General features: G+C 36.1%; 2 protein-coding genes and 1 non-coding gene across 5 annotated transcripts; 1 reads left to right on the forward strand and 2 right to left on the reverse strand.

The window, feature by feature from the left end:
- Positions 1–2,926: 2,926 nt before the first annotated feature.
- On the forward strand, positions 2,927–7,189 carry LOC147532365 (GroES-like zinc-binding alcohol dehydrogenase family protein). The gene is made up of 8 exons (XM_086647729.1): positions 2,927–3,430; positions 3,534–3,669; positions 4,193–4,262; positions 4,365–4,458; positions 4,969–5,182; positions 5,694–5,835; positions 6,193–6,363; positions 6,871–7,189. The coding sequence occupies exons 1-8, from the start codon at positions 3,142–3,144 to the stop codon at positions 7,060–7,062; spliced, it is 1,308 nt and encodes a 435-aa protein (XP_086503855.1). The 5' UTR covers positions 2,927–3,141; the 3' UTR covers positions 7,063–7,189.
- A 408-nt stretch (positions 7,190–7,597) lies between these two features.
- Positions 7,598–7,679, reverse strand: TRNAS-UGA (transfer RNA serine (anticodon UGA)). The gene has a single exon. It is a non-coding gene; the product is annotated as a tRNA-Ser (tRNA).
- Positions 7,680–9,504: 1,825 nt separating this feature from the next.
- LOC147532367 (uncharacterized) lies at positions 9,505–16,770 on the reverse strand. 3 transcript variants are annotated; one of them, XR_015227392.1, is made up of 12 exons: positions 16,671–16,770; positions 13,939–15,362; positions 13,263–13,348; positions 12,895–13,070; positions 12,164–12,224; positions 11,963–12,061; positions 11,695–11,789; positions 11,419–11,532; positions 11,105–11,172; positions 10,699–10,809; positions 10,139–10,370; positions 9,505–9,828 (listed from the first exon to the last, which is right to left on the reverse strand). XR_015227392.1 is itself a non-coding variant. In XM_086646747.1 (11 exons), the coding sequence occupies exons 2-11, from the start codon at positions 13,943–13,945 to the stop codon at positions 9,718–9,720; spliced, it is 1,074 nt and encodes a 357-aa protein (XP_086502873.1). In that variant the 5' UTR covers positions 13,946–15,362; positions 16,671–16,740; the 3' UTR covers positions 9,505–9,717. The 3 variants fall into 3 exon arrangements, 2 of the variants coding, with proteins under 2 accessions (XP_086502873.1, XP_086502874.1); XM_086646747.1 differs by lacking the exon at positions 13,263–13,348 and having other exon boundaries at positions 16,671–16,740; XM_086646748.1 differs by lacking the exons at positions 13,939–15,362; positions 16,671–16,770.
- Between the last annotated feature and the right edge of the window lie 1,999 nt (positions 16,771–18,769).

The following is an 18,769-nucleotide window of genomic DNA, read 5'->3' on the forward strand; positions in this document are numbered from 1 at the left end:
AATTTAAATATTAATAAAGAGTAAAACGAAAAGCAAAAAAAGTATTTGATTGGAATGGGATTTGATTCGGGGACGTACCGATACAAGCTGAATTCACTTTCAAGTTGGATCCACCTCTCCCTTCCTTCGTATACAAAGCAGGAACTTTAACCATTGAAGATGAGAAAAAAAGAACACTAGCAGAGTGTAAGGGCAAAGTAGAGTTCTAAAGCAAGGGCAGAGCCGCAGAGGCGTCGGAAAAGGGTATTGCAGCGCTTGCTAGAACTATAAGGGTGCAGTGTAGAGCCACTGGTAGTGGTGAACTAAATGGTTGGCTGACTAGAAGAGCTACCAGGCTATGAAGTTGCGAGTGGTTGCACTGAGGCGATCAGAGCTCGAACCCTTGGTCATGTTGATGTTGTTACTGAGAGCTTGATGATATGCTTTTGAAGTAGTTGGTTTTCTGTCTTGACCAGTGAGTTTTCTTCTTCCAAGACTTTGAATTTTTGGGTTTTCTCTTGTACATGGGTAGTGAGAGCAATTATGTGGGTTGAAACATCAATAAGTGAGGTTACCATGTCTTCTGCTAGTAGTTGTCAAGGCCCCACATTGGGCGCGAAACTATGGAAGGTACAAAGTCTAGTAGTTAGAAAGTCATTAGGTGAACACTAAACGTTGGGCGTCCAAGTAGACGGGTAAGCTGACGAAAGACTGGTCCTGGTAGTTGGTTAGCTAGATAGGCAGGTGCCCGAGTGAGAGAAGACTACTGGTAAACCTGCACAAAACAAAAAACATTGTAAAATCCAGAGACACTAGGGTGGTGTCGACCGACAATCTTTTGTTGGGAGGGTAAAGTGGAGAGAGTGAGATGAAGTGGATGAGAGATGAGATGAGAAGGTTATTGGTAAGCCTCCACAAGACAAAAAGAACTATGAAGTCCAAAGACACTGGGGTAGTGTCCACCGACGATCTTCTGCCAGGAAAGAAGAGTGAGGTGGAGAGAGGGAGAAATAAAGTGGATAGAAGATGAGTTAAAGTGGAAGAGAGATGAGAATATGTGTCATTAATGTTTTTTAAGAAATTATAATTAATTTAATTTTGGTTCCCAATTCCAACATAATGGGACTGGGCTCTAAAATTCAAATTTGGGAGTCCCAGTCCCAATCCCTTCAACCAAGGAGCCCCACCCTCCCGGGAACCCAACCCCAAATGTGACCGTTGGGAGTTTCCCAACAGTCACATTTAGGTGCACCTGTTTTTATTTTTATTTATTTTTTATCTATTTTTTTTAAATCTTAATTGTTTTAAAGACTTCTTTATTTCAATTTTTTCTCTATTTTTTTATCTTTTTAAAATTCTCCCTCTATAGAATAATATCAAATTTTAATTTTATATTTGAAATTAATATTTATAGTTGAAAATTGAAATTAAATGTCCGCACGTACGTACATCACACACACGCATAATTTAGGTTTGGGAGCCCGACGTTGGAGTTGAGAATAGATCAAGGGCTCCCAAAATTGGGAATCTGAACCCCACGTTGGACTTGCCCTAAGAGTATTTCAAGAAAAAGTTAAAAAGATGTTGACCCTTGAAAGTCAAATTAAACTATTTATCACTTATGAGGGCCAAAATAGTGATTTAATCACAAATTAAGAGCCAAAATGAAATACCCCTGAAAATAATTAAAAAACAAGGATAATTTCGCGAATAGCCCCCAACTTTGTGACCAACTTCCTGCCTAGCCCCCTACTTTAACAAAAATACACAGATAGCCCCCTTTTTGAGTTACCGTTATAACACCGTTAACCAGTCATCACCTCTCTTTCCTCCATCTCATCACCTCTCTCTGCCACCTCATCGTCTTCACCGGCGAAGGTCGTCGACCGACCAATTTTACGCCGGACGACCTTCAAACAAAAAAATAAACATTTTTTTCTCTCTCCTCTCTCTCTAAAAAAACTTTTTTCTCTCCTCTCTCTTTCTCTAAACACTCCGGCGAATGGAAAGCCGGAGTGTTTAGAGAGAGAGGAGAGAATTTTTTTTTTATTTTTTCTCGAAAGAGAGAGGAGAGCGATTTTTTTTTGGTTTAAAGGTCGCTGGTCGGAAATTTGACCGCCCGACGACCTTCGTTGGTGAAGACGATGAGGTGGCAGAGATAGGTGATGAGATGGAGGAAAGAGAGGTGATGACTGGTTAACGGTGTTATAACGGTAACTCAAAAAAGAGACCATTTAGGTATTTTTGATAAAGTAGGGGGCTAGGCAGGAAGCTGGTCACAAAGTTGGGGGCTATTTTTTGGAAATAACCCAAAAAACAAAGACCAAAATAGAAAAGGGATCATTATGAGAACTAAAAGGGAACTAATTTTGAAGAAATAAGCGTTATTTCCCAAATAGCTCCCAACTTTGTGATCGATTTCCTGCCTAGCCCCCTACTTGATCAAAAATACCCAGATGACCCCTTTTTTTCAGTTATCGTTATAACATCGTTAACTAGTCATCACCTTCTCTCCTCTATCTCATCACCTCTCTCTGCCACCTTATCGTCTTCACCGGCGAAAGTCGGCGACAGGAAAAATTTTCGGCCGACGACCTTAAAAAAAAACAAAAAATTTCCTCTCTCTCTCTAAATTTTTTTTTTACTTTCCTCTCTCTCTCTAGAATATAGAGAGTAAAAAAATTTGTTTTTTTTTTGTTTAAAGGTCGTCGGCCGGACTGGCCGCCGACTTTCGCCGGTGAAGACAATGAAGTGGCAAGAAGGTGGGGTGGCAGAGAGAGGCGATGAGATGGAGGAGAGAAGGTAATTACTAGTTAACGGTGTTACAACGGTAACTGAAAAAGAGGGTCACTTGAGTATTTTTGATAAAATAGAGGGCTAGACAGGAAACGGTCATAAAGTTGGGGAAATAACCTAAAAAAAACAATAACACAGATAGGAAATACACGTAGGATTAGAGTGTTTGCAATAAAAACCTCTTCGAAAACAAAGTTGTTCATCTGCGGATGACAATAAGAAATTGTCCTCCTCCATCTCATACAGTAAACTTTCTTCATATGGTGTGGTCTTCCTCCGGGTGGACACTATCTCTCTCTATACTCTACTTGAAAACACATGGATCTTCCTCATCACTTGTAATACCAATTCTTCAACAAAGGCCAAATGGGTTTCTTCTCCAAATTTTCTCGCTCTATCATCTTCAACCGTAGAAGTATCAGTATCATTAATGATCGACTTTCTCTCTCTAGAATTTCTTCACCAACGATTAATTCATCATCATCATCATTATGGAACAGATCAGTTCATAATAGCTCAAATTCATATCATCTAAACAATGGACCTTCATTTATGCGTGGTACTGTTTTTTGGGGTAAACCTAATACTCCTCTTACTATTGAAGAATTTCATATGCCTTGTCCTAAAGCTGGTGAACTTCTCATCAAAACCAAAGGTAAACAAAAAAAAACCCTAGATAAACAATTACCAACTTCTTTTTTTATTGGTTTTGTGTTTCGATCTGATCTTTGAATTTTATTGTTTATGTATGTGAATAGCTTGTGGAGTTTGTCATTCTGATCTTCATGTAATGAAAGGTGAACTTCCATTTCCAAGTCCATGTGTTGTTGGTCATGAAATTACAGGAGAAGTAGTTGATCATGGGGCCAATACTGACCCAGGAATTGTCAGGAGGTAGATATATATTACTTCTTTGAATTGAATAATAGATAATAGTATATCCAATTGAGGCATCAATTTTATAATATGGAGTCTGTTGTATACTTAATTACGCTAATAACATTAGATTTTACATAATTGAAATACTGATTTAAATTTCAAGTGTATTAGGTTTGTGCTCATTATATTGGTATTAGGCAGTGGTCATATTACAGTTTCGAGTTCAATCTCGTTGTTATTGGTTTGAGTATGTTATTAACTAACAATGCTTTCATTGAGGTGAGGTTTTATATCTAGATTAAGTGAACATATGCCCATGTGAACACTTATATGTCTGGACTTTGGAGCACAGAAATAGCATTAAGAGTAATGCCGTAATTTTTTGTTATGTTCCTTTCGTAGTTTCATGTAATCGGCTAACTATTTGGTGTTGAGAGTTATAATATGTCAGGAGTAGTTAGAGATTAAAGCCCGCATTGCTTAAGTGTGGATAATTAACGCTAATGACCTCTACCCTTTTTTCCTTATGGGTCATAAGGTTTCCTGTTGGAGCTCATGTAGTAGGCGCCTTCATAATGCCCTGCGGTAACTGTTTCTATTGTGTGAAGGTGAGAGTTTCTTTTGCTTATCTTCTTTCATTTCAAATTTCTCCTTCATAGTAATTCAATTCCACACCAGTACTCTTGTTGAGAATGTATGGATGGGAGCAGGGTCAAGAAGATTTATGTGAGGCATTCTTTGCTTATAATCGGGCAAAAGGGACACTTTATGATGGTGAAACTCGGTTGTTCTTACGCAGCAATGGTACGGAGGAATTCACTTATTTCACTTTACACTTGCATTTCAGAAGAAGTGTTCACAAACACGGTTCCTTTTTTTTTAACAAACACAGTTTTTTCTTATTTAGTCAAGTTTAGTTCTTTTCTGGTTAGGGTAACTACTTTTTACAAACACATACACACAAGAAGCGCGCACACACACCCACACAAAAGATACACACATAGAAGGAATTTCATTCGGCTTCCAGACTAGCTTTCAGCTTAAACCTTCCAATTTCCAAGCTATTTAGATAGTCCTCTTGCTTAATTTAAGTCCACCTTTAGACTAGTTCTCCATGATGAAAAGACATCAAGGAATCCTGTCATCCTTCCCATTCTGAATTCAAATATGAATTTGAATCTTCTCCTTGTTTATGCCTCTGATAGTGGCACAGTTCCCATAAAGTTCAACGGTGGTCACACAGTTTGCTAACAGTTCACCTTTCGGAGCTAGGTCTTGCATCTACATTATTAAGCTTGTTCCTACTTTCTATAGGTAACCCAGTCTACATGTACAGTATGGGAGGACTCGCCGAATATTGTGTCGTACCTGCAAATGCATTGGCAGTTCTTCCGCCCTCGTTGCCATATACAGAATCAGCTATCTTAGGATGTGCAGTGTTCACTGCCTATGGTGCGATGAGGCATGCATCGGAGATGCGTCCTGGAGATTCTATTGCTGTCATTGGCATTGGTGGTGTGGGATCAAGGTAATTACCAATAATTGTCTTAAATGGGGATTGCCATATCTTAGTTGTTTCTTTAGTGACTCAGGGGATGTCTTTCTTTTGATCTCAATGCCTTAAAATTTGTGAGAATTTCACGACTTAATCCTGTGTGTTTAGTTAGTTAACAGAATGACTGAATTTCAACTTGGTATGGGACTCTGTGCTTGACTTTTATTATCACGAGTCCTGACTATTTCAAATTCAGACAAAACTTATTTGGAATATAAAGTAAACTCGCCTTTATTAGAATCCGTTACAACAGAAAATCTTAAAATCTACAAATTTTTTTAATTACTGGAGATGAAGGAATGGTTCCTTATGCAATGTGTCTGATATCGCAAGAATCTAGTAAATATTGTATTTTTGTTACAGGAATATGCATAGCCTTATAAACTTATCGTGTTTGTAATTTGAGGTACAAAAATGTTTGTTTTCTCATTTCCATCGTGACCGGCTCCTTTTACAACATTATGAACTACAAAAAATATCTCAGTTGCTTGCAGATAGCTCGTGCATTTGGTGCTTCTAAGATTATTGCAGTTGATGTTCAAGAAGAAAAACTTCAAAATGCAAAGATGCTAGGAGCAACTCACACTGTAAATGCATCTACAGAAGATGCTGTTGACAAGATTAAGGTACATACTACACCCTTCACAGCAAGTTTCTGAGTTATAATAACACTCGCGAACATGGTGAAGGATTCCAATCATATGTGAAAAATTGAATGTCTAAATATAATTCGTAAAACTTCACGATTTAATGATTTAAAAGAACTGTATCATTGACATTAAGCTACATTTGTTAGAGCAAGTTTAATTAGTTAATGACAACTCTTTTGTTTTAGATACTAAGTTCCTGATTGAGTTGCAATTCTTACTCATCAAGTTAATATATGATCAGAAAAAGTTCCATCAAACATTTTTCTAGGTATTGCATTTCTTCCAAATATAAACAGCTCTCCGCTAGGTAAGATTTTTTTGTCTCATTGACAGGAAATAACTGGTGGAAGGGGAGTAGATATCGCTTTTGAAGCTCTGGGAAAAGCGAAAACATTTTTGCAGTGCACACAGAGCGTAAGAGATGGGGGGAAAGCCGTAATGATTGGGCTTGCACCAACAGGCGTGATTGGTGAGGTCGATATAACTCGTCTTGTACGTAGACAGGTAAACTGCTTCTACTTGTTCACCTTTTGTAAATGAGAGATGCTAGAATCACAAAAGATTTTGACAAAAAAAGGTTCCCAGCTGATGTGGCGGTTGTGATTTTCATCTCTCAACGGCCTAGATTTGGTCAAAGTTTGAAACCACACCCGCCACATCAGCTGGGAACCTTTTTTTGTCAAAATCTTTTGTAACTTTATCATTTCCCTTTTGTAAATTTTGAATTCTGAAATATAAACAATAAGTAGTCTAGTAGGTAATCAACAAACATTTTTGGAAAAAGAAAGAGTTCGTAACTACCATATTGACCTTGTATGAACGTTTCGTGGTGGCCCCTACTCTGGGTTGCGCCTCAAGTCTCCTCGTGATCCAGAAATGGAATAAAAAGAAATGGTCAACTTCCTTTGACATGTCGCGAGAGCTCTGATCATCTCTCTCTTTATTCAGAATACAGGTGTTTAAAGTGATATAATAACAGAGTATGTGATGTGGTAATAATTTCTGAAACAGGTAAAGATCATAGGATCATATGGTGGAAGAGCAAGGCAAGATCTACCAGAGTTGGTGAAACTTGCAGAAACGGGTATCTTCAACCTGACTGCTGCTGTCTCAAGAAAATGCACGTTCGAGGAGGCAAGTAAAGCATACGAGGATCTCGATAGTGGAAGCGTTGTTGGGCGAGCTGTTGTCGAGATAAGATAAATGAATCACAACCTTATAAAATGTTTCTTTTCTTTGCTGTACAAGTTTCATAGTACCTATCAAGGATAGAAACAGATGTTGCTTTTGTGGGTAACTGTTCACTAATAAATGAAGCTCCTTGAAGAAACTCTCTCAATTCTGTTTTGCTCTATGCATTATCCATGTCAACTAAGTTAGAGAAAATGTGCATACCTATAACAATCCAAGTATCCCATTTTTCTAGGATTGAATGAGAAAAAGAAGAGAGAACAAAACATTTAGATAACTATAATAAATAAATTAAAAAAAAAACACATTCTAGTTCACTCAGAAAAGATCGATCGTTGTCAACCTCAAAAACAAAATATTCAATATCGAAATATATGGTACAATTGTCACAAGAAAACAAATAAATAACAAGTAGTATATATTCGTCCATGTTAAATAAGAAGCAGTCATGATCTGACCAAATACTAGTCCTCCGATCAGTACTAAGTACATTGATGAGAAGGCGAAGCAGTCTGTTTTTTACACAAAACCAAGAAAAAGTAAAATTCGTCGACAGCAGGGTTCGAACCTGCGCGGGCGAAGCCCAACAGATTTCAAGTCTGTCTCCTTAACCACTCGGACATATCGACTTTTGATTCAATTCACATACAACTACTATTTAAACGTTACAGTACCGCTGCTTGTTTTGCTGCGAGAAAGTTGTACATCTAGGGGACATTTGAAATTTTCTCCCTGATTTCATCTCTCTACGTTTCCATTTCAAAATTTTGAAGTTCTCAAAGATTGAGAAATGTGTCTTTAGTGAAACGATGAGAAAAGAGTAAAAAAATGTGAGAGAGTCGAAGTGAGAATTAATTACTACTTAAAGTTAGTTCTAGGCCTGGTTGAGAAAAACGAGCTCCCATGTGAATAATTAAACTATACATTTGTATTACATGATCTATTTTGTTACATTCTAGATAAATTTAAATGGGCATAATAATTAACTATCCACTTGGTATTTCAAACTTATGCCAATTTTTTTTTTTTTTTTTTATCGAGTTACATCCTTTTAGAAAAAAAATTTAGTTCTAGCTCTATATCTACACATTAAGGAGTAAAAAAGATAAAGAAAATAATAACCATTAAATTTCAGATTCTGTAAATAATTAGCTTAGAAACATATACTTGCAACTATTTAGAAAAGAGAAAAAAGAAGTATTGTATTTGTGACCTCTATCTTGTAAAAGGTGTTTACAAAACTACAAACAATCTCTCACAATGCGTTAGACTTTCAAATAATTAATCTGGAATTAGCTATTGGAGAAGTCCTCCAATCTTCTATTATTTCTTCTTGTTTGAAAGCTTGGCGTTATCGCGCCTAGGACACCCCCTGTCCGAGAAAGATGAAAACTCTATTCTCTTCTCTGCTCCTTTTCTTAAGTTTAAGATTTATAAGAGAAGGATATCCACTAGCAATCTTTTGAAGAAGAATGATAATTTTCAATTGATGAGAACCAATAAGCATAGTAGCCCAAAAATCAATAAGGTAAGGGCAGCTTTGAAAAGTTATACATGTACGAAATGATCCATGACTTCAAGGCCATGTTTGGCGCGCGAGAATGGCGTGGGAATGAACCAGATCATTGTTTAGCTCGCGGAAATGGTGTGGGCCCGGGAATGTGATTCCCACAAAAATGGGTTATAGCAAACCCGGGGGGAGGTGGGTTTGTGATTCCCATTCCCCGAAATCACATATATTAATATTTATTAACAAATATATCCTTAACGAGATATTGAATTACCAATTTTATTTTTTTGTAAGATCTAGTATTAATAAGCACTATTTATGTTTATGAACAAAATTTAATATTAAATAAATTTCTATTTAAGTTAACGAACAAAATTTTATTTTAGATAATTTTTTATTAAGACATTTATTTATATTTTAAATTCTAACCCTTTGATCTATCGTGTTATTATTTAATATCTACGAATTTGAAAAAATAATGCTGATTTTATTATATAACAAATTTGATGTGTATATTTTATGCAAAAAAAAAAAAGTTGATATGTATTTTGTGTAGTTTAAGTAAGGGCAAAAGTGAACTTTTACAAATATTTACATTCCTATTCCTATACGAACCAAACACCTAATTAGGAATATGCCAGGAATCAAATTCTCATTCCTGGTCAAACCAAACATCAAACTACAATAATCTAATTCCCAGGAAGAACCGCGCACCCAACATCCCAATAGCTAATAAACAATAAGAAATATTGTCCGTCTACTTGACCGTATTAATAAGACGAGGCGAGAGGTGGGAATTTTGTTCTTCCCAAAGTTAATCTATAGTTATACACATGACTCATTAGGAGAGGCAGCCAAATGTAACTCAAACTCTCAAACTATTATGAAAAATATTTTCAACAAGGAAGAAAAATAATTAGAACTGTCTACGATTTTGATGGTAATGAGAATAACTATTGAGTCTTGATAAATAAGAAAAAAAAATCACAACAAGAAGAATGGCTTTTAACTTCACAGCAATAAGAAAACTAACTCCTTCAAGTTTCACAACAACAGCACCTACAAATATTCAGGGTAGCTTCTACATAATAACTATCACTCTTTAACTATATATGAAACATAAATAGTTAGTCAGAAGAAAAACCGATTCAACGAGACTAATGAGGTGAGAGGAAATGAACTCGAGCGAGCGCATACTCCTTTCCAGCAATCCACACACTAGTTTGCGACCACTGCACGTCCTCCCAGTCGAGATTTTCCTCTAATACCTGATATTAATCAACATAGTTACAGAAAACGGAGGTCAAAAAACAATAAAGATAACCAATGAGCAAGGAAACATGTATCTGTATTGCATAGGGAGCTCAGAGATGGGACCTTCGTCTCCTATCACTGAGATCTAATAACGTCGATGTAAAGAGGACACGTTTTTCCGAAACATGGACAAAAAACAAGTGATATTTTGATATAACCAGAGCATATAATTGCTACGATAAAATCAGGTAACATTTCATTGCACTCCACCAAATTTGCAGGTTATGCCTATAATTTGTATTCAGAAAAGATGTACCACCTTACCTCTATATGTTCGAGGGGAAGAGGGATCCCGATTGAACGCATTACGTTCTGGGGAAGGGGTTTCTTACAACGAGACCACCGGAATACATCAACCATGGTATCACGGTCCAAATGACTTCTTTCGCCATTTTGTTCATGTGAACTATTTTGGAGTTTCTCCTTGTCTGTTTCTTGTACCTGGGTGGTTGCCAATGAACTAATCGCCTTCTCCCCATTGAAACAAAGCTCATACCTTCAGATACATTGTTTGCAAATGTGAGGAAAATAATATTAATTAAAATATGCAGCAATGCTGAATGCCACAACCTTGATTGAGTATTTATTATCTAGATAAATTCAACAGCAATAGTTCAACTATAAACTTTTTTTAATATAAAAGGTTTTTCATTTTCCTCCATGGTACCAACTTGAAGACATATACGTCTGGGGTCTCGACAGTCTCGTCAAAAGAGAAGTATAAAGTTTTCTTGCTCTTGTTCAAAAGAATAAACAATCTCCATAATCATGCAAGGATAGTAACTCTCCAGTAAACTGCAGATTTTTTTCAATAAAATCAATACCTGGTTGAATGTGTCTCTAGGTACAGAACTTCTCCCTTCTTCAAGCGTGCAGATGTATAAAGGGGCTTTTTCAGTCCCTTATCAGCAACTATGCTTATACTGTATTTAATCCTGAGGAAATTTTCAAGGATGTAAAAAATGAACCCACAGTCAATTGCAAAAATTAAGTCTAATGGGAGAGCCCTGAGATAAACTGAAGAAAGACGCGGTAGTGCTGTTCCATACACCGAGGCACACATCTTCGAACGCAGTTAACAATAGTCAAATTACTTCATAAGTACAAGTCACAACAGTAAACTTTTACCAAGTATTATAGATGAAAAATATGAGTACTAGGTGACGAGAACAGTCGGGATGAGAAGATAATATAAACTAAGTTAATAAAAAAAGGAAAGACAAAGCATACCAGGGCTCATTGCATAGGTTGTACTGTATTGTAACTTCTCGTACAAACTTTTGCTGCCGTGACGCATTCTGTGGAAGCAAGCCCAATTTAGCTTATCATGATCTTTACCCAACAAAATAGGATATGAGCAATTGAACATCACATGAAAAAGCATTATTTCATTTTCACCCAAAAAACCCTGAACTGTATAAACCTAGATTACATTTTTTTCCATCTAGAAACAAAAGTTGTTCTAATCTAGAATTAAGGTAAACGAACATTCCCGTGGGACAAGTAATCGTTGCATAGAGAGAAAAAAACAGTCAGCATCATACCGAGGCTGCAGCTCTTGTGGTCATTGCCCGCTCAACAGCAACTGGAGCCAAAGTAGGCTCCAACGATGATGTATGTGTCAAGCAAGGCTCTAGATCAATGGTCCCACCACCTTTCTGCAGTAGTATCAAATTAGGAAACAGTCAAAGGTCAGCAACAGGACAGAGAGATGTCTGTACGTTCAGAGGCTAGTAAATTCAGTCATGCTGAAAATTAGAGGGCATCCAACAATAAACCTGAATAGAAGGGAAAGTAAATTAATATAATAAGTGTGACACCTTGACAATGCAGCACCTCTCTACACGATAACTACAACCTATTGCAGCTCCCCAGGAGCGGGAACGGACATTGTTCCTCAATGAAGAAATATAACCTAGAATAAATAATTAAAATTTATTATTCACCAAATATGATTTCATTATACAAGAAATAATTAACGTAACTGCAAATAGAAGCAAACTATATTTAATATGTGAAAGAGAAATCATATTTCCCACATTAAGAAAGGTACTCAGAGTCGAGCAATAAAATTTAGGAGAAACTTACACTCTTGTGGTGGTAGAATTCGAACAGTTGCACGTAACTCAAGTATAGCAGGTGGGGGAGGAGATGCTGTAGGCCGGCAATAACCAGTGTGCATAAGAACTGATAAATAAGAGTCATTAGAGAAATAATTATCAATATAATCAAGGCAGAATGATATGATAACATCTACGCGTTTATATGGTTCGGTATCAAATTGCTTACCAGCAACAAGATCTGAATCATCAGTGTATACATCCGTTCCCCAGAGCTGGCCACCTCTTACCTGCACAAAAGCTAGATCATTACCACACAGAAATTGTTGTCGCAACATGCAGTCATGATTCAAGAAACAGATGACATGGATAAAATAGATATCATAATTTACTTTTATGTAGACTATACTACTATAGAGCATATAGAGTGGATATTTTTCCCTGAGTTAACATACCTTGTCACTTAACACGAACTATCTATATCTGTGTGGTGCTCATATTTTTTTTATCACATATATATTAGCTAAGAGTAGTATACTATAGAGATAAAAGTAGGCAATGATTAATTAGCACAGAGGGTAATTAGGGATACATTTACAAGTTCACACTTCAAAGTTCGGTAATGTAAGTCATTTGCTAGCGTAGTCTAGTGCAGAAGCTGTAAGACATGAATTTATGCTTCTTTTACGAAATCTCTTACCTGCTTATAAAGCCTAGGCGCTCAAAATAAGTTACAGAAAGTTAGCTAGTATAAATGAGTTTCAAATGTTAAGGAGATGCTCAATATATCTTTTCGTTACGCGACAAAACTATTGACAGCCCATTTTTCTCAGCCAACATCAAGAAGCTAATAGCAACAAACAAAAGAACAAAACACGAAGTAAACCAAAACAGTAATGGCTGAAGAAGCATAAAATCCAGTCCTATAGTTTGCAATTATGAATCTTAAGCTTTGATTACCTGACGATTTGTAGCGGTAACATATTCAGCTGGTATGCGGATTTCCAGTGTTGGTCCACTAGAAGAGGTTTCATCATTTTTATTATCTTGAGAAGCTGAAAATTCCTCCCACAATTTTATCAATTCTTGCATGCATTCACCAACCCTATAAACAACGGTGGATACTTCAGGCTCATCTGCATTACAAACACAAAGTTTTTAAGTTTCTTCTGCTTGCTTCTGCAACATATTTACATCAGAATGTTAGCACAACATTGGACCCTAAAATTGAGTATGGGCTGAAATACAAAGAAAACTCCGAACGATTTATTACAAACTAGAAATAGATAGTGAGATTAAATATCTGAAATTGAAAGCTTTCTTTGCACCATGATACACGTCTCTGTTGGTTCTAGCTCGTAAAATTGAATCAGAACAAAATCAGTAAAGAAAAACGACCGCCTAACCTTGCAATCTGCAAATAAGGAGACATCAGACAAGGAAGATAATTAAGCACATGCAGACCCCAGAGAAAATAAGCATATAAAGAAAACCATTCTAGGATCAATTACTCAGCATATTCATTCACAAGATAACACTTATCTCCGACCCCTCATGTAATTGTTGGGTAAAGATAATTTGCAAACATATATTTTTTCTTACAGACAATAATTAGTATTTGCACAAATGCCTAGTTTAGAAAGCAAAATCCAATATCCAGCTTAGGAAATGACAGCAGAATGTCCTATAAATACTCCTCAAGCAGATAGTCAAAGTATATGAAGCCTGAAATAGTAACTCAGTCTATACTCTATATTTCTTTTATCTATTTGATTTTCCGACTGAAACCAGTATATACGTACTACCTCAAGTCCAGTGAAGACAAGATAAACTAAGGGATAATAGAACCAAATATCTGGCCACAACATTTGCAGAAGATTATGCATTAACTCTCATACAGTTTCAGATAATATGCAAATATGCAATATTAGACTAGAGAGACTGAGCATTAAAACTACGTAGTGTTACATTTCAACAGTATTTAATATGAAATATTAAACTTACTCTTCATTGTCCCGTGAACGAGAACGAAAGCGAGGCTCTCGATTAGTCAGAGGAGAACCCCTTGGTCGAAGCATCCTCTTACGCTGTATACCATGGCCAAAACCTTCTCTTTCTCTTATTGTACCTCCATCACCCTCCACACCTCCTTCATCTGGTTCTTTTTCAGAACACTTACTTAATTTCCTGTCAACATCCAAATCGACATCCTTATCTTTTTTCCTTTCTTTAGAATCCCTATCAACAGACGACTCTTTGTGCTTCCTCTGTTCTAGTGCTGGTTTTTCCAGCTCAGGCGTCCTTACAGACGCATCTAACAATTCTCTTTCATTTTGTGACCCTTCTTTGTCAAAACCTTTCAAATCTTCCTTCTTCATCTGATCCTTTTCTCTTTCCCTCAATCTCTCTTTCTCTTTCTGAAGATCCTTTCTTTCCTTATCCCACCTCTCCGGCTCTCTTTCTGCTCTTGTTGTTTCTCTGCACTCACTGCTGGTATTACCTAGTTGCATTGGGTTACGGTAGTCAAGTCTATCCTTGCCCCTTTCTCCCCAATCTTCGTGTTTTTCGTCTTTCCTTTTCTTTTCCTTATCTTTGACTTTATCGTCGCCTCGTATATCAACTTTGTTCTCCCCTACAGCCTCGTGCGCTTCTGAGCATTCTCGTCCTTCAGTTGCCATGACTTCCTTCCCACTCTCAGTTGGGACATTTGGCATGCTTCGTGAAATACGCCATGGATCAAAACCATCGGTTGCTTGTTTTCCTCTTTGGTGTTCTTTGTGCTCTTTCCATGTCTGGTTACTATTACCTGCACTGTCCTTTTTCGCTTTGATATCACCCTTGTATTCCACAATAGGTTCTCCATCATTTTTTGATTCTTTATGATTGCTATTATCATCAGTCCTACTTTCTGACCTTACAGCTTTCTCACCCTTAGCACACTGAGGATCAATCCTTGCCTCAGTATACAACACTCGGGATTCTATCTTTGTGTCCTTATTCTCAACCTTTGCATCCCTGTTGTCCTTTGTTTCTCTCGGTCCCCTATTTTCTGAAGTGACCAGATGATCAACACCTGGGTCATTAGATGATGATGGCATTCGATACATTGGATGCAAAGATAGACGTTTCTCACTTTCGCGAGGTTCAATCCGAGCAAGTTTTGCTGGCCTGCCATCTGATCCTGGGTCAAAAGGTTGGGGTGGGTATTCAGTGGTCACTATCTGAGCCAACTTTCCAGAGGGAGTGTTGTGCAATGCACCTGTATCTTCAGGTGTATGTTTTGAACTGGTGAGATGGGAACCATCTTCATGCAATCTTTTAGGAGCAGTGTTCATAATGCTCTGGATGCCGACCTTATCAGTTCCCCTGAGTTTGACAAAAACAGTGGGTTCTCTGGTTTCCCGATGAAAATATTAACTTAGTACTGCCTGCAAGATAAGAAAACGATGTCATTTTAATATTTACCTATCATAAAAAAAAAAAATAGTATCACTCATACTGCACGTATCACTGATGGCAATGACAAAAACATAACCAAATCAAGAAAATTTCAAATCTCAAGCTTATTGTTGAAAAGGTACTTGATAAGTTGAGCAGACACAGATATTATCTGAACTTCAGTGGAAAAACAACACCATTCCTAGTTTCAAACCTCAACTTTAGACAATTCACAATGTACACATCCCACTTCATCGGTTAAAATGACATTTAACATTAATACCATAAATAAGATATAGAAAGTTAGAAACAACATCATTCTTTTTCTAGATACCGGTGACAACAAGTCAACCGCATCTTTTTTATCTCTTAATTAGATGTTAGCTACTTTATTTCCTTCCACGTGACCTATTTAACCCGTATGGAGATATGATAAACACGCCTTTATGAATAATCTCACTCTTAATTGTTTACGATCTCAATTCTTTCTAAAATCTACATATTCTTTCCCATTTAAACAACGCTGTATCTCTTCCTTCCACTTCTTATGATAAATCTGAAAATAAGTATGGACGCATAAATGAACAATTTTTTCGATCGGTGAACAAAACTGAATAGTATAAATTGATCAATCAATCATACATCTACGTTACAACTTATTTCATCTCTAGCAAATCCGCAAAAGCTTAAGTTTGATGCCTATTTTTTTTTGTTGGTAATTGTTTTTCCTTAACCCGCGAAACAGCCAACACCCATTGTAATATCTAAGGCAATTTATAACAATGAAATAATTTAGGGTAACATTCAGACCTTAACTCTCTAAGATATCCATTTACTTCTTTGGATAAAATCAGATAATTCAAATTTGAATGATTGACTAATAAATTTTAGAACTTCAATCATAAAACAAGAAACTAAACATTGTCGCCCTAATTCATATCAATTACAACAAATTTCATTCCACAAAGTTTAAAAAGGGTTAATACCGATCAAATGATTGATTAACTTAATCAACTCAGAAAGAACAAAAAAAAAGTAGTCATTAAGTCGAATAATAGCAAAATTAAGCTAAAAACTCTGAATGTTATGAAGAAAAACAGAAATCACAGTAAGTACGACAAACAAAAGAAGAAGAAAAAAACGAAATTGTTTTTTTCATTACTGAAACTGATCGATTAAGATCTAAAAATTGACTAACAGTTGTACTAATAATTAGGGTTTCATTACCAGATAGAATGAAAAGGAAAAGATGAAACCCTAATTATCAAATTGATAATTCAATTTTTTTTTCTTTATACCTTGGTCGTCGAGAAATCCCCCCCGGACACTTTTCTTGTCCGTTTCCCTCCTCAGGTTATGTTGTTTTATGAGGCAACGAAAGGAGTTCAAGTTTAAGAATATTTTTCAAAAATGACCAAATTACCCCTCAAATATTAGGATAAGTCTAATCCGGTTCATGAAGGGTCAATTAGGATGAGAAGTTGGACCAGATTTGGGCCTCAGATTTGCACTTATACACCTTGTTTGGGCCTATATTGCACTTATAGGAAATGTTATGTGCACTTCCACAATACACAGACATGTTGGTCAAAACCCTTGACCATTTTCTTCTCCCTCGTTTCCTTTCCTAACTTCTCCTATTCGGTCTTCCCTTCTCGTTCTTGATTTCTTCTCACTCATTCTCAAGCTAAGTAGATGTTGTACTCAAATTGTCGGAAAAATGAAATAATATTTAACGAAGGCCCTGGTAAAACATCCTACAAACAAATAATAGAGATCAACATTTGGATAGAGTTTTGATTAATCTTTTGTCGATAAAATGAAATTGATGTTGGACTCAAGCTGTCGGAAAGATGAAACCTATGTGTAACGTAAATCATCGGTAACATGGTGTAGGCATATAATGGAATATATCGGACTGATACCACCAATAAGTTACTTCCATGAAGTTTTGAACTTTTCAAGGGTAATATCGTTTTTATTGAAAGAAAAATTTACAACAAAGATTACCTTTTTAGTGAATAATTTTTCAATCTTTATAACTTTATTTGGATCGAAATGAAAACGCAAGATTTCTCTCTTTTGCATTATTTTCAGTGATACATTTTAGATATATTTTTTAATCATCCCTACTTGACTATGAATATTGTCCGAGCTAGCAGAGTGTGAGTAAAATTTGATTTGAGTAGTATAAAAATTAGAAAAGAAAATTTATAAACAATCAGTTACTCTTGGGGTAGCCTTTTTTTTTTGAAATCGACTACGATCTAGGTTAGTCATTACAAGGCATTAATACCTCATCAAGATGTGATAAGCACGATAACCGCCTAAGTTAAATCAATAACTAAATGGACCTAAAGCCCAAACAACATACAACCTAAAACCCACAAACTTATCATTATTTATACTTTTAATAACCGAAATTCAATAACCATGGATTCCACCTCCGAAACCTAAGCTGAGACCTCTAGCATTTTGAAGTTTATGTCAACATTCAACCATTTGGATCAACTAAGTGTTGGCGGCACATTTGTATTCTTTGAGACTTTTATAATTGATTTTTTGAATGAAAAATTTACAAATACAATTTTTTTAGTAGTAAAATTCAGGGTTAATTCCCTTTTGGCCCCTAATTTGTGACCAGCCGTTTCGACCCCTATAACTATCCGACAGTTCGCTTTGGCTCTGAAAGGACAAAACAATTTCAACTCCTTACGGAACTATCATTGGGGGCCAAAATAGAATTAATTATAAACTTTTTGTAAAACATAAACACCACCTCACTTATCTCTCTTTCTTCTATTTCATCACGTCTCTCTTCCACTTCATCTCTCTTGCCACCTCATCGTCTTCTCCGACAAAAGTCGTCGAACGACCATTTTTCAGTCGACAACTTTCAAACAAAAAAAATATGACGAGAGAGAGGGGGTAGAAAAAGAGAAGCAAGGGGAAGAAGAAAATAAGAGGGGAAGAAGAAAATAAGAGGGAAAGTAAAAAAAAAATATATTTTTCATGGTCGTCGTCCAGAAAATTGGTCGGTCTGTAAAACAAACGATGACATAGAAGTGATGAAACGGAAGAGAATGAGAGATGAGGTGGCCTTTAGATTTTAAAACAATTGTAATTAATTCTATTTTAGCCCCCCAAACATAGTTCCTTGAAAAAAATTAACACTTGAAATAACTAAATGGAACTATCAGACAAGACCAAAAGTGTGAACTGTGAGTCAAAACCAAATTAAACCTAAATTTTATTACAAAATATGTTTGGATTCTTCATAAAAAAATAAATTAAACTCCAAAAAAGAAAAAGTATTGGATTTAACTCCTACGCATGAATTGGAAATTTCGATTTTAACTCCAAAAAGAAAAAGTCAAAACTAAATTAAACTTAAAAA

Source organism: Eschscholzia californica, unplaced genomic scaffold, assembly GCF_041429995.1.
Source record: "Eschscholzia californica isolate CP2 unplaced genomic scaffold, dmEscCali1.0.p SCAF_6, whole genome shotgun sequence".
Lineage (NCBI taxonomy): Eukaryota > Viridiplantae > Streptophyta > Magnoliopsida > Ranunculales > Papaveraceae > Eschscholzia > Eschscholzia californica.